General features: G+C 37.2%; 1 protein-coding gene across 14 annotated transcripts in view; it reads left to right on the top strand.

Moving 5' to 3' along the window:
• LOC135708360 (RNA binding protein fox-1 homolog 1-like) overlaps window positions 1–13,980 on the top strand; it is a 953,484-nt gene that overhangs the window by 807,717 nt on the left and 131,787 nt on the right. For 13 of the 14 annotated variants that reach the window (XR_010518292.1, XR_010518293.1, XM_065230430.1 and 10 more), the window contains one exon: window positions 1,204–1,251. The exons of the other annotated variant lie outside the window; for it this stretch is intronic. Coding sequence is in view for 11 of the 13 variants with exons in the window: in XM_065230430.1 (XP_065086502.1) it covers window positions 1,204–1,251 (48 nt within the window). In the remaining 2 variants the exon portion in view is untranslated. The remainder of the gene's footprint in view (window positions 1–1,203; window positions 1,252–13,980) is intronic. 14 annotated transcript variants of the gene reach the window in all.

Here is a 13,980-nt window from a genome sequence, read left to right as displayed (position 1 = left end):
AGGGGTGTTCAAGTGATTTTTTATGCACGATTAAAAAAATTCGTAAAATTTGAGTTGACCAATTTTTGACCGTTCCAGCCTTTAGTGAAAAACAACTAATTTTTCACTCTATCTTATTGGCCGTGTAGCACAAATTTGTATATAAATTTTGTTCCAGCTCAATGTCTGTTCTCTGTGATTCTATCATATTTAGTAGAAAATTAATCAATGCTTAAATGGCAATCAATCCTTCAATACTTCCGCACACATTTTCATATTCCCAATCGCCAAAAAAAAACCCCATGTTTAATCGATGAGCAACCTTTTGTCCTTGCATAATTTTGATCTCCATTTTCTCGCCGAAAAAAAATGGAAAAATATCTCTCCAGTCTCCTCCACCTCCTTAATGCAAAACGTCGATCGAACTCGTTCCACCTCGGTAAATAATTAATGGGTGGTCACTTGTTTCAAATGACGATGACAGGTACCGAACGCCTCCGCGGGAAACAGAAAGAATCATATGAAAACCAAAATTATTGCACAACAGGGCCCTTTAAATATCGCGATAAAAGTAACAACAATAATAACCCCGATAACGGCAACAACAACAACAGCAACAACAACAGCAACTCCTGATAATCCATTATTCATGCACACCGCGCTGCTCTCGTTTGAGAGCCTGTGTTCTGCTTCTTCGATTTTTTGCATCAACCAAAAAGGACTCGCTTATTTTAAACTGTGCCCCGCTGTTATTATCATCATCATCATCATCATCAGCATTGTGATCATGGTGGGTGTGGGGGTGGATTGACAGTGGATAACGGGCATTATTATGAAATATAACGGAAAGCAGAGCGCAAGTAACCGACTGGATAAAGTGCTACAAATTTCAAACCGATAAATTTAATTTTGTTTTTCTGCGACCAAAAAGACTCGTTAATCCTTTTTATCCTGTCGGTGACACCATCACCGGTCGGTCGGTTATTTCTCCGTTTGTAAGCCTTTGTTATTACTTTTTTTTTGCTGTTGCGGTTCCAATTTATTGTTGTTGTTGTTGTTGCTGCTGTCATACGATTTTCGGTGGTCACTTTTAATACAGGTCGCATTAATTTTTCGTTGCCCGGGTGCGGTTTTTAGGGACGGGACACCGGGGAAAACGCAACAATTTTAATCACGTGCCATTTTGTCATGCGTTTCTTTGTTGTTGGTCTCTTCTATTTATAGGCAGCCAAACCGGTGACGGAGGTACAAGCTCAGCAGACTCTTTTGAACGTAAGTAGAATTTTTCCATCCTAAATCCACTGCTGCACAGTGGTTTCAAGATTCAAAAATTCTTCGAAAATGGTTTGAAAAGATTTTTTTTTGTATTCAGCAGATTTGATTTGAATTTCACCTTTAAATTGGTCCAGGCTCCAGTTGTAAACTGTTTGAAAACGCTTCAACCAGTTATCTGTTCTAAATGGACTCCCAGTAGTCCAAATAAACCAAAAAATTAAAAAAAAATCTAAAATATTTCAAACGATCCAATTTTAAAGTGGCTTCCTGGAGTCGGTTTTTACAACATCCGAAACCTAATCCAAAATTGAGACGATATTTAAAACCTGGCTCCCGAGTACCCCACAACCTAACGGATCTCAAAAGTAACATTTACATTTTTGAATTTTCTGAACATTCATATCAAATTAAACCAGATTCCAGAACATTCGGAATTTATGATATGACCAGGCACAACCAGTAGGGGGTTTTCATATTAAACCCTTCTTCAAACTGTCATGGATTATTGAAAACGGGCCTACTCCATTGGGTATGTGTAGGATTTTCAGGCATAATGTACGTTAGACATAACACAACACAAACATTGCAAGTTTGCCGTTACACACTTTACCGAAGGCATCGTGTTCAGAGTGTCAATAGACCACTTGACGTTTGCTTATACATATTTTTTTTTCGCGGGATCGACTGTTACGAACTATGTTAGAGGTTATGTGGCTTTCAGTCATTTGCTGCTCAAAAACGGGGTTTTAAGTTTTCATCTCACGTTCCGGTCACATGTATTGTGCCTTTTTCAAAGAATTAACTGACTCTCGAGGAGTACATTCGAGGACACTTCTACTCACTTGACCACTCCAGTTTTGCGGTAGTGGCGGAAAATTCAAAATGAACCAGCTAGCAGGACTTGGGTGCAGTTTCTCGTTTTGGTCAGTTAAAGTGGCACCAAAACGAGAAACTGCACCCAAGTCCTACTAGCCGGTTCATGTTGAATTTCCCGCCACTACCGCAAAACTGGAGTGGTTAAGTGAGTAGAAGTGTCCTCGAATGTACTCCTCGAAAGTTAGTTAATTCTTTGAAAAAGGCACAATACATGAGACAGAAACGTCAAATTAAAACTTAAAACCCCGTTTTTGAGCTTCAAAAGACTGAAAACCACATAACCTCTAACATTTTATTTTTATTTTGGCATTAAACCAAGGTTCAAGAAACTCATCTTGCACTTCTTATCAGAGTTTCTCGAGATCCGTGATCAAGTGAGTCCCCGTATGTCAATAATTTTTCGTAGTCTGGATGTTTTTCCTAAGTCCGGCTTCTAGAATTATTACCTAAATCTGAGATCTCAAAAATCTAGATAGAGCTGGAATTAGAGCGTATCAGCTTTTGCGAACAATGACTCCTCTAGATGATTTCTCGGAAGTCATGGCTCTCCCTGGCAAATCAACATCACCATCGAGTAGAGGAAGACTTCTACTACCGGATGGATGTGTTGGTTTGTGTAGGCGTGCCTTGAATTCCGAGAAATCAACAAGAGAAGTCATTGTTTACAAAGGCTGTTACGCCCTAATTCCAGCTCTATCTAGAAATGTCCCTAAAGAGTGGTGTTGAGTACTAGGCACTGATGAAGTCTGCAAGTAGTAGACGGCAAAGGGACTGGTGGTGGTGTTTTTTTCTGATGCTGTGAGTGGTTGATGTCCAGACTAACCGTAGCGCGCTCGCACTAACATGAACGTGTTCGAGTGGTATTAGCTATCTCGAACCGTCAACTGTCTCGAGGCCGTTGATAAAAAATCGGAACGTACTGGCAATTGGATTCCGAAGACGGTTGTTGGGAGTCGTGGAGTTCCTCTCTTGGCCCGTAGGTGCGTTGGTAACCACTGGTCGGACGACGAGGGCAAGCCTACAAGCCGCCAAGCTTCGGGGTCCACCCAGAGAAGACGTAGCGAGTCGAAATCTCCTGCAACCTACAATCCGGTTCTAGAACCCGGCAGGAACACCTTCGCGTGAAGGATCGATTCCTTCACGAAACAAAGAAACCATACGCACATTAGACTGATGCAAAATTTGAAATTTTCGCTCCACAGTGCTCAAACGGCTTCAAATCAGGTCCTAAATTGCCTCCCAAAATTTAAACTCATTTGGTAAGAAACTGACTTGGCACAAATCATTCGAAGTTTATATGGAAATTACTTTTTGTTCATTGTCTTCTACCCATTTTCCATATTGCTTTTTCGAAAAGTCCTATAACTATTCTTACGGGAATTTTTCTAAGCTACAACTTTGCGGAATATCGTTTTTCAGCTAAATGTCAAATTAAATAGTTATTAATTGTTTAAGAGATTGATAATCTTAAGGCATGATCAAGCAGCTGTTCTGTTAGCAACACTGTATTCTGCAGTGTGACATAGTAGCCATGATTTTTGTCCTCTATTCTTCTCACCAGAAACACCAATGTTGCCTGATGAACAGTTGAATGAGCATACTCATAAGACGACACCAGTGACTTGAATCATTAATAACTTTTGTTCCGTGCATTTGATTGAAAAGTGGTTTTGAACAAAGTTGTAGCTGATAAAATTACCTACAATTACTGCTATAATTTTTAAAAGCACATTGATGTGGTGAATTGTTAGATAAATATAAACAAAAACATAAGTTTTCCCATAGTACTTCCCATATAAACTTGAAATGGTTTGTGCCAAGTCAGTTTCTTACTAAAGTAGTTCAACTTTTGGGAGGCTAAGCAGGACCCAATTTGGAACCGTTTGAGCACTGTGGAGCGAAAATTTCAAATTTTGCATCAGTCTAACGCACATGCATTAGCATCAAATTGAAGGGACTTTTCACAAAACAGTTTCATGCAGTTTTTTTCCAAAATTACCTGAGCCTCGAGCAGTAGATTCAACGGTCAATGCTGGTTTACTGGATACAGCAATTATTTCAAATTCCAATTTGACACACAAAATACATTGAAAATTAAACACTCGCCATCTTGGCACATCATGATTGACTTACTTCATAAATTCTTGTTTCCGTACACTGGGCCTAATCTAATTCTACACTATTCAATAAAATTTTCCAAATTCTGTAACGGTGTACTAATGAATTCCAACTGCTAGCAACTCTTCCTCGATATCACTTTTTTTTTGGTTCAATTTGGGACTACGTCCGCATGGGTTGCTGTCTGACTTGGAAAGGACCTATTGATTGGGGTTTTACTTCTGCAGAGTCATCTTACACTAGAATCGGCGCGAGTTCCCTTGTCAGTCTAAAATTTGGTGCTCTTCACTTAAGATGAGTGTCCTTCCAGAAATGCATTTTGATAGGCATGTATAATGGTACTTACATTGACCACCAGAGGCGCTACCGATCCAAAAAAGTGCTCGAATATTGCTGCTTCGATTCCAAGCCGATTTGAATCGAAAGTCAATAAAAATAAAAAATCAGAAAATCGTTCCATTATTGTAACCTCGTTACACTACTGTTGGGCAATGCACAACTAACTGTTTGAATTACCCTAGACCAGGGCTCTACATTTTCGAAGCTCTAAAATTAACTCGAGTTTTGTTTCTCTCATACAAACGTGTTTAACGCTTCATTTCTATAACGCCTAGCTAGACTATCAGCAAGAAATGATAATGAAAAAGAAGCACGCTTAGAAGGAAACGCTGGCTGTGGATCTTCTCGTCGTTGCTTTGCTCATCGCTTTCAATGTAAGTAACGTCGATTTTCTAGTTAAACGAAACCTCATTATGGCTTTCAATCCCCTTTCACGAACACTCTATCACTCTATCGTTTTCGTTAATTTTTTTTAGATAAATATGTGGATGGAACATAAATTAAACATATTACGTGTAATCTTCAAGTGTTTTCACGTGAGAAATGCTTTAAATATGTAATTTCATTTTCCGTCATATACGTCATGAAACCTTTGTTGATGTGTTTCATGAAAGAGAAAACTATCAAAGTCGAGCGCTCTTTCGCTCATCCGTTTCACCGAAGCTTGAACGGAAGACCAATGGAGCGACGGGAGAAAGAGAGACAAGCGATTGAACATTTCAAGAGCCACATGTGAAAAGGGCATACAAGCTTTTTGTAAATAAACCTTTGTAGGCCCTTTTCTCGCCAACCGAGGGTCCCTCACGAAAACTAATAACATCATCGGGAAGAAGAAAGCTTCCCCTATCCGATGATGTTGATGGTTTGCGTTGGTGTCATATGGGTAGTGAGAAAAGGGCATAAGAAGGTTTGTTTACAAAAAGCTTGTATGCCCTTTTCACATGTTGTTCTTGATTTGTTTGTGCAAGTCGACTGAGGTTCTTGAATTCTGCGAAGCTGTTCGACTTTAACTGAAAAAGAAAGCCAGCAGTCTCTTCGTCGCATCGATTTGGTCGATTGAAGCTGATATTGTGACGCCCTGCCCTAGACTGAGATAGCCATCAAAACGAAATATTTTTTAAGAATTTCGAAGATTGAAGGTCATCAACTATTAAAGACCACAGTAGAGGTGAAAGAACACCTCCTTGAGGACACCCTTTTACAGCTCTCACTGTTATGGATGACAGTGAGAGCTGTAAAAGGGTGTCCTCAAGGAGGAGTTCTTTCACCTCTACTGTGGCCTTTAATAGTTGATGACCTTCTAAAAAACTTAGAAGCACAAGGCTTCGAGATTACTGGCTTTGCAGATGATATAATCATATTAGTGCGTGGAAAATATGACTATGTCATTTCAAGTAGAATGCAAATTGCTTTAAATTATGTTTCATCGTGGTGCAATGGCGAAGGATTGAATATTAATCCATCTAAAACAACTGTTGTACCATTCACACGAAGAAGAAAAACTGTCCTTAAATAATATTAAACTGAAAGGAATAATTTTAGAAATTTCAAACACAGTCAAGGGGTCTAAAACCAAAAATAATCCACTGGATTTATTTGACGATTGTAAGACCCAGAATAACCTATGGCCTAAAACCAATGAAAACTCAGCTCAGAAGAAGCTGGGGAGGCTGCAATGACTAGCCACTCTCTCGATAACTGGTGCAATGAGCAGCACACCAAGTATGGCACTAGATGCTCTACTTTATCTGCTTCCGTTGCTTCAATTTATTCAACTAGAAGCCGAAAGGGGTGCATTAAGGATCCGACGGTCACAGCATTTCCTTGAAGGTGATCTTAGAGGACATATGAGCATCCTAAAAATGTACAATATTGATTCTCTTGTGATACAAAATGAAGATTGGATGAAGAAAAAAATATCACTTCGATCGTCTTTACAATGTAGCAGATGCGGATCGTAATTTGTGGGACAATGGGGGACCAAACATTCGTCCAGGCTCTAGATTGGATAATCGTGTAGGAGCAGGGGTAACAGGTCCAGGAATAAATATCTCAATAGCTATGGACTACTGGCCTACCGTGTTCCTAGCAGAAGTCCAAGCAATTCTTGAATGTTCTAAAATTTGCTTGCCTAGAAATTATAGACATTCGAATATCTGCATTATGTCTGATAGCCAAGCAACACTAAATGCTTTGAAATCACTCAAAAATTGGCCTGCCAAAACCAAGTGAACCTATTTTGGCTTCCTGGTCACTGCGGAATTCAAGGGAATGAGAAAGCCGACACACTAGCTAGGCTTGGATCATCTCAACAATTTATAGGACCAGAACCATTCTGTGTGGAGTTTCTGCTTGCTCTCTTAGAATGGAGTTCAAGAAATGGGAAAAAAATGAAAGTGGAGACCAATTGGAACAACACTCTCATTGCTAGGCAGTCGAAACGGTTTATTAATCCGAGTATTTCAATACTAGCCAAATTGAACTATCCAAAGAAAGATCTCAGTATGTACACTGGTTTAATAACAGGACACTGCCCATGTAAATATCACTTGAAGCTAATAGGAAAACTTCAAGAGGACATCTGTCGAATATGTGGCATAGAAAAAGAATACTCTGAACACCAGCAATCTTCAATAAGAGGCGTATTTTTCTGGACAAAGGGCTGACAGAACCCTTTGATATTTGGAATTCAGTTCCCAGCCGAGTAGTGCAATTCATTCGAAATGTAATACCTGACTGTGAAAATGCTTTCGGTCAGTCTATGTCGGTCGCTTCATAAAATGGTGATACGACATGCTGATAAAGCAATATTAAAACGGAGAATATATCACAATAGACCTAAGTACTGGTCGCAGTGATCAAAATACCCAACACGGAAAAAAAAACTACAAGGGACAGCCCTATGGGGTTATACGCAATGGTGACCTAGGACTACGTGGTCTTATATAATAAAATCTTATTTGTCAACTGCAGCAGGAGCTTGTGTTTTGTGTAAGAATAGCAATTTGAGGGTTCTCTCTATTTATACTCTTTAGTATGACGCACTTGACACAGATGGCTCACATGGACTCACGAAGAGCTACTGATTCCAATCAATAGCGGTGCGGCTTCTTCCTACTTTTATGGATGCTTATGTACGCTGCAGCCTTTCGTTGTGTACTGAACAATATTGAACTCCAAGCGCCGAAAGTACTGCTGATGCCGACGACCAGACACCACCAACACACGGTGATTGGACTGAATCCGATCAGCGGTTGAGGGCAGCCTTGATAGCTAGCTGCTTGCGGGGAACCTTTCATTGCGTACTGGAGAACATCACCACTCACTACGCGGTGATTGAATAAACACCGTTTGGTGACACCGGATGGAATTCAACTTTGAAATCTGTGTTAGGGAAATCGTTTTTCGCAGGCAATGGGTGATAATTTTAATTATCATAGCAAAAGCTGCACATCCGTGCAATTTTCAATAGTGACATTTTGAAAAATGATTAAGTCTTAATTTTAGCAGATGCGTAGAAATTTTCCGGATCGATTGGTGATATATTTATTGAAATTGGTCCAGGGGAAGCTGAGTTATTAACGTTCAAAATCTTTCATAATTTTGTTACATGTTCCATTTTCGGTTTTCACAAAGTGTACCCCCATATAGAAATCACAGACTACGTCAAAAAAGAATTTCTAATATTTTGATTAGTTTCAGAATCTTAAAAACGGTTCAAGAATCAGAAGCTTCAATTTATCATATGTGTGGGGGACTCGGATTTTGTACATGTCGAAAAAAATCTAATCTCAGAAAAAATCAAAATTTAAACCTTTTTTTTTTTTGTTTGACGTAGGACTACGTCTTGTAAACTATACTGAGGTGCAGTGTTGGAAAGGTTCGCGATATTTCACGAAGTTCTCCAAGGCAAAAGTTCGCGAGTCATAGTGATTTTTTGCGAACTTTTCCATCACTGCTGAGGTGTAAATAAAAAAAAGTGACGGAATAGTGTTTGATTTAGAACGCTTATAACATGGTCATATATGAATGAAATTCAATTTTAATTACACCTTTCGGGGGAGCTGGACGATTTGTCTTTAAGATAATTAAGTATAACATCTTAATCAGATTATCAAACAAAAACGGACTGATTACTGTTACAGATATAAAATCCCTCAACACTTCTCAGTTGTTTCATAAAGATGATAGTTGTTTATCAATGGGTAACTATTGAAAATTGATCAAAGTTTTCAGCCATAATCAACCAATCGCGTGCTCGCTCGCTATGACTATCGAATCGAGAGAACTGAGAGACGAACCGGTACTACTCAATACTCAATGTAATTTATTTTTCTTTGCTTTTTTTCTATTCATTTACCTACATCAGCAAAATACAGACAAAAAACTCATAGAGTGAGTAACGTTGACTGAGTTGTGAGTCAGTTTTACACATTCGCATGGAGAAATTTATAAAAGCGGAGGTCACTCTCAGCTAACCTAGGCTTTTAGAAATTTCTCCATACGAATGAGTAAAAATGACTCATTATCTGAGTATTTTAACACAAATGTTCTATACAAGTTTGTATAACCTTGATATGACTGGTTTTGATTGTTTAGCAGTTTACTCAACATAATTCTAATAATTTGTGTTACTTGTGTCTATGGCTAGACAACAAGAGATTCAGAACGCATTTTTTTTTTGTATGGTTGGAACGGTTCGAACGAAAACATGAATATGAATGAATATCTCACAATATATCGTCGGTTTCATGCAAAACTGTCACGAGTCAGAAAAACCCATTTTGAAAATCCTGAAAAATCGAAAGTTATAGGGGGCTGTTCATTGAAAATTATGCACGGCCGATACAATTTTTAAGAATTTTGTATGGACAATTGTTTACGTAGGGGGAGGGAGGGGGGTCAATAATCTCATAAAACTGTCTACGTAGTTTATGAACAGCCCCTAGGTAGATATTCGTTTGCAACTTTTTCAAGAAAGCCCTAAAATAAAGTTGCATCAAAGCGAAGACTTCATATCAAGAAGACTGGCAAGTTTACCAGTAGCGCTGCGCTTGAGTGAAGGTTGAAGCAACGCATAGAAAAATGAGCAAATACACAAACGTTTCTGCTAAGGATGTAATTTTTGCTATCAAATTCGTTCGAAGCATTTACCTTTGATCGGCAGATGACGCGATTATACCTGCCTCATATCGTTCGTATGAGAAAATGGAAGAGTTGTCAATCTTCATGATATGTTGTCTTCGATCAAAGGCATATTTTGAATTGTGCCTATGTTGCATATATAAGTATGCAATTTTGTTTCCCATTAGCATGTTGTTATTTCTATGCAATATGGTCATAACTCAAAAAAGTAAACCCATTTTTGCATGACAAAGGGGCACACTTTAAATAAAAAGCAGTAAAATCGTTGAACGGATATTTGATAGATTGAATGAAACACTCTCGATTCAGTCCAATGGACATCAAACGATTTATAAAATTGAAACTTAGCTCAGAAATGCTGAAGGTTTCTTGAACCCAAATGTTCAAACGTTCATTGTGGAAATTCACAGATTTTGAGTTGTGCCAGTATTGCACAAAACCGACGATATGTAATCTTTAAGTTAAGTTAAGTTTTCTTTATTTTGGAGGCCTCCAGGCCTCAGGCTGAAATTGCCTCCGGATATGTAATATTTTTCGAAAGAAAAGAGGACAAAGAATAATGAAAGTTATGAAAACTATAACTATAACTACAACTACAGTGTATCGCAAAATTGAGCGTACACCCTAGTGGAACATTTTTTGAAATAATCTGAATAGATTCATTTTTTTTTAATCTTGGCTGGTGGTCAAACAGATGTTAATTGATTTATCGTTTTAGTTTTGGACTTTATTGGAATGAAGGTAGATTTATTTTAGTAAAACGCACGATTTTCAACTTTTTACCTAGTGGACGAATTTTAGTAAAATTAGGAATATGAATGATCTTTATTATGACAAAAAATGAGTAAAATATCAAAAAGATTAGTTAATTATATTTCAAGGAATTAAGGTTTTTCAAGGAAAATACGTTTTCTTTAAATAGCTATTACTTTTAATAAACGCAACCAAATAAACCCAACACTGTACCAATAATTGATAAATGTATGATGATTCAGCAGCCAGAAATTCATAAACGTATCTCTTTAAATTGTACTTTTAAAACTGTTTTTTTTTTCTCCTACAATTTAAGGACATCTGTACGCTCAATTTTGAGACACTGTATATGAAGTATGTATGGAGTTTAATCCATTATATTGGAGATGCCGGAGATGAACCAGCGTCTGGCTGAAAATCTCCTTAATAAAGACAACCAACCAACCAACCTATTGGGAATTTAATATGCTACAAGAAAGCAATTAAAAGGACATTCCAATTATTCATTTTAAAACGTTTGCTATTTTATAGATTTTAAACTGAGCACAGATAAAGATACACTGAGTTTAAGTTAATTTAAATAAGTTTTAGTTGGAAGCCTTTTTTCTGTCATAGTTCTGCAACAAAAAGATTTGTGATGTCAGGTGTACACCACTCACCAACTCACCAGCTGCAAATCTCAACAAACTGTGGTGAGAATTCAGGCATGGAAAATCATTTGCATTCATTTACATTCATTTGTCCCTAACTTTTTTCATCAACAGAATTTCGCAAAATTGTGTATTGAGCTTTTGTAGGTTTTGTTATTAGCTACAACACTTCAAATCCGTATCCCTTATGTATGACGAACTAGAGCGATCAGAAGCCACTACTGTTTTTCAGTGAATGTATTTTACATTCACTGAAAAACAGTAACAAGCTCTGCCCGCTCTAATTCGTCATACATAAGAGATACAGATTTGATTTATGGGCATAATTTGTAGCTAATAACAAAACCTACTAAAGCTCTATGCATTATTTTGCGGAATGCTGTTGATGAAACATGTTAGAGGCAAATGAATGTAAATGATTGTCCATGCCTGGGTGAGATTGAGTTTAATGATTTTTGCTTTACACCCGAAAGCAACCGAAACTTCCATAACGGCTGGAAGCAGCCGCTTCGTGTCTGCCATCGGTGAACAGTAAAAAGAGATAGCAAATCATACTTTCTCTTTCTAAGAAAAACGATGTGCAACGGAATCATTTTTGTGTCTAGTCAACTCTCCGCTTGATTTTTGCACGTTGTGAATAGTCTCGCAATATCAAAGGAACTTGTAAAATCAATATCAAGCATGATATTTTGTTCCAACATCACGCGTGATATTGAGAGCGTGTGAGAGCGGAAAATATCATTTGATCGATGATTTTGCCAACACTGGTCTGAAATCACCAAAATTGTCAATGTCCTTGAATTTTGAACATTTTAAGAATAAGGGTTCTACCACCACTTTCATTTCAAAATTTGACCGACCCATAAATAAGTAATGATTATTCAGTGTAAATTTTAAAAATATATATATATAGCTTTAGGTATACTAAAATACAAAATCTGAAAAATAAATTGAGCCATTTATATACGAAGCAAGTTTTTATTCAATAGTTTTCAAATGACCAAAGGAGAACATGTTTGTTGCGTGTGACCTTAAACTTATGAATGTAAGATTCCATTTTTTAATTCAAATAAGTCTCCGAATATTAATATTTCCTACCAAGTCAGATTTTTTTTGGAACCCTTCACAGTATTTATTTTTGATTTTTTTTTAAGTATTTCTTTAAAATCATCTGAGAAATCCATCTTGGGACTCCGACTCTCTATGGTAATACCCACATAATTTACATCGAAACACTCTAGAAATTCTTTGCTGAAAATTGTTGAAATTCACTCTATAATTCAAGTCGAATTTATAATAATTCTAGCAGAACTAACATGAAATTCTACTCCGAATTCTACTGATTTTTTTTTTAATTCTCCTCAGCATGTTCTTAGTATTGATGAAGGTGAAGACAATTGTCAGTAGACTGTTAACTATCCTCGCTGTTCATATTGATTAAGTTTAATAACCTCTAATTGTACTCAACATGCGATTTGGGTGAATCCGCTGGCAACATCACTCACGTGCATCCACGACACGATACATGATAATCTCCTTCCAGCAGCAGGATCATACAATCGGTCAAAAAGCAGGCCTTCCAACAGGAGGACGCCAAAATGAGTGGAGAGAAGAGCCCGTCCTCTATTCACGAAATGTTAAAGACAGGGAGTTGGCATTTTCACTCTCCCCATCCATTTCGCTTCAGTCGGGTGCCCTCCCGTACCCAGTATATCATGTTTCAAATAATTGGATTCTTTAATTATTGAGGTAAATGCATATTCGTAATCTGCATTAAAAATGGAACCAAAATCCATAATTTCATCAATTTTCGTACAGTGGAAATATTTAAAAAAAAAAAGTACAATTACATTTGCAAAATTCACAATCTTAGCGCCCCTCGGTGGTACTTTGTATGGGAGCGAGCTGTCAGTTTGTTAGTTTAGTGTGAAATTATTATTTTGTTTTCAAGCTTGATGGAAAAATCGAGATGAATGTTATTATGGGTTCGACAAAAATATCGATGTGCTCAGAAAACGGATCTCTTTCAGATGATGCATAAAAACCGATACATTTTTCAATATTAAAGAACCCAATTTCATATATCTTCATATAATCAGCATTGTCTTAGTATTCCTACAAAACTCAATGGAATTATTCCTTAAATCTGTTTTGAGTTGTGCTCACGAATTCCTTAAAATATACTTCAGAATCCTCATGGAAGTCCACTTTGAGTTTCCATGAAACTCTCATATTAATTTCATTGGAATTGGTTGTTAATGCTATCTAACATGAAGCTGTAGTGTGATAATTTATTATCTAGAGAATGATCTTAGAAGAGAGTTGGCAGATAGTTCAGTAAGGCAGTATGAAAATTGAATAGAAGATAAAAATGAGTGTGCGTTTGACTTCGTACTGTCGCATAAATGGCCCTTTGCTCATTTCAACTTCTATTCAATTTTCATACTGCCGTACTCTAACGGAACTATCTACTCTTCTAAGATCATTCTCTAGCTAATAAATTATCACACTAAAGCTTCATGTTAGATAGCATTTCCAACCAACTCTGAAAATCACAAACTTCGCGTATGAAGTAACATAAAAACACTTTGAATGCATTGGAATACTCAATGAAATTCCTTTCAGGTTCGCCTAACAATCCCAAGAAGACTTCCATTCTCAAACTTGCTTTTGAATACACCTTAGAATTATTGCGAAATTATCTTCAAAACTTCAATCGAATTCTCCTCCTTAAATTGTAGAATGTAAATTATCTTCAGAATCCTTTTAAAATTCTCCTCAAAATCTTTCAGTTCTTCCCCTCATAATTTCTATTCAATATTCCATGACATTCCCTAAGTCTTCT

This window comes from Ochlerotatus camptorhynchus, unplaced genomic scaffold (assembly GCF_037179485.1).
Source record: "Ochlerotatus camptorhynchus isolate MF236.1 unplaced genomic scaffold, CSIRO-AGI_Acam_v1.1 ptg000330l, whole genome shotgun sequence".
Classification (NCBI taxonomy): domain Eukaryota; kingdom Metazoa; phylum Arthropoda; class Insecta; order Diptera; family Culicidae; genus Ochlerotatus; species Ochlerotatus camptorhynchus.
The sequence above is the reverse complement of the archived record's forward strand: the minus strand, read 5'-3'. Positions and strand labels throughout refer to the sequence as shown.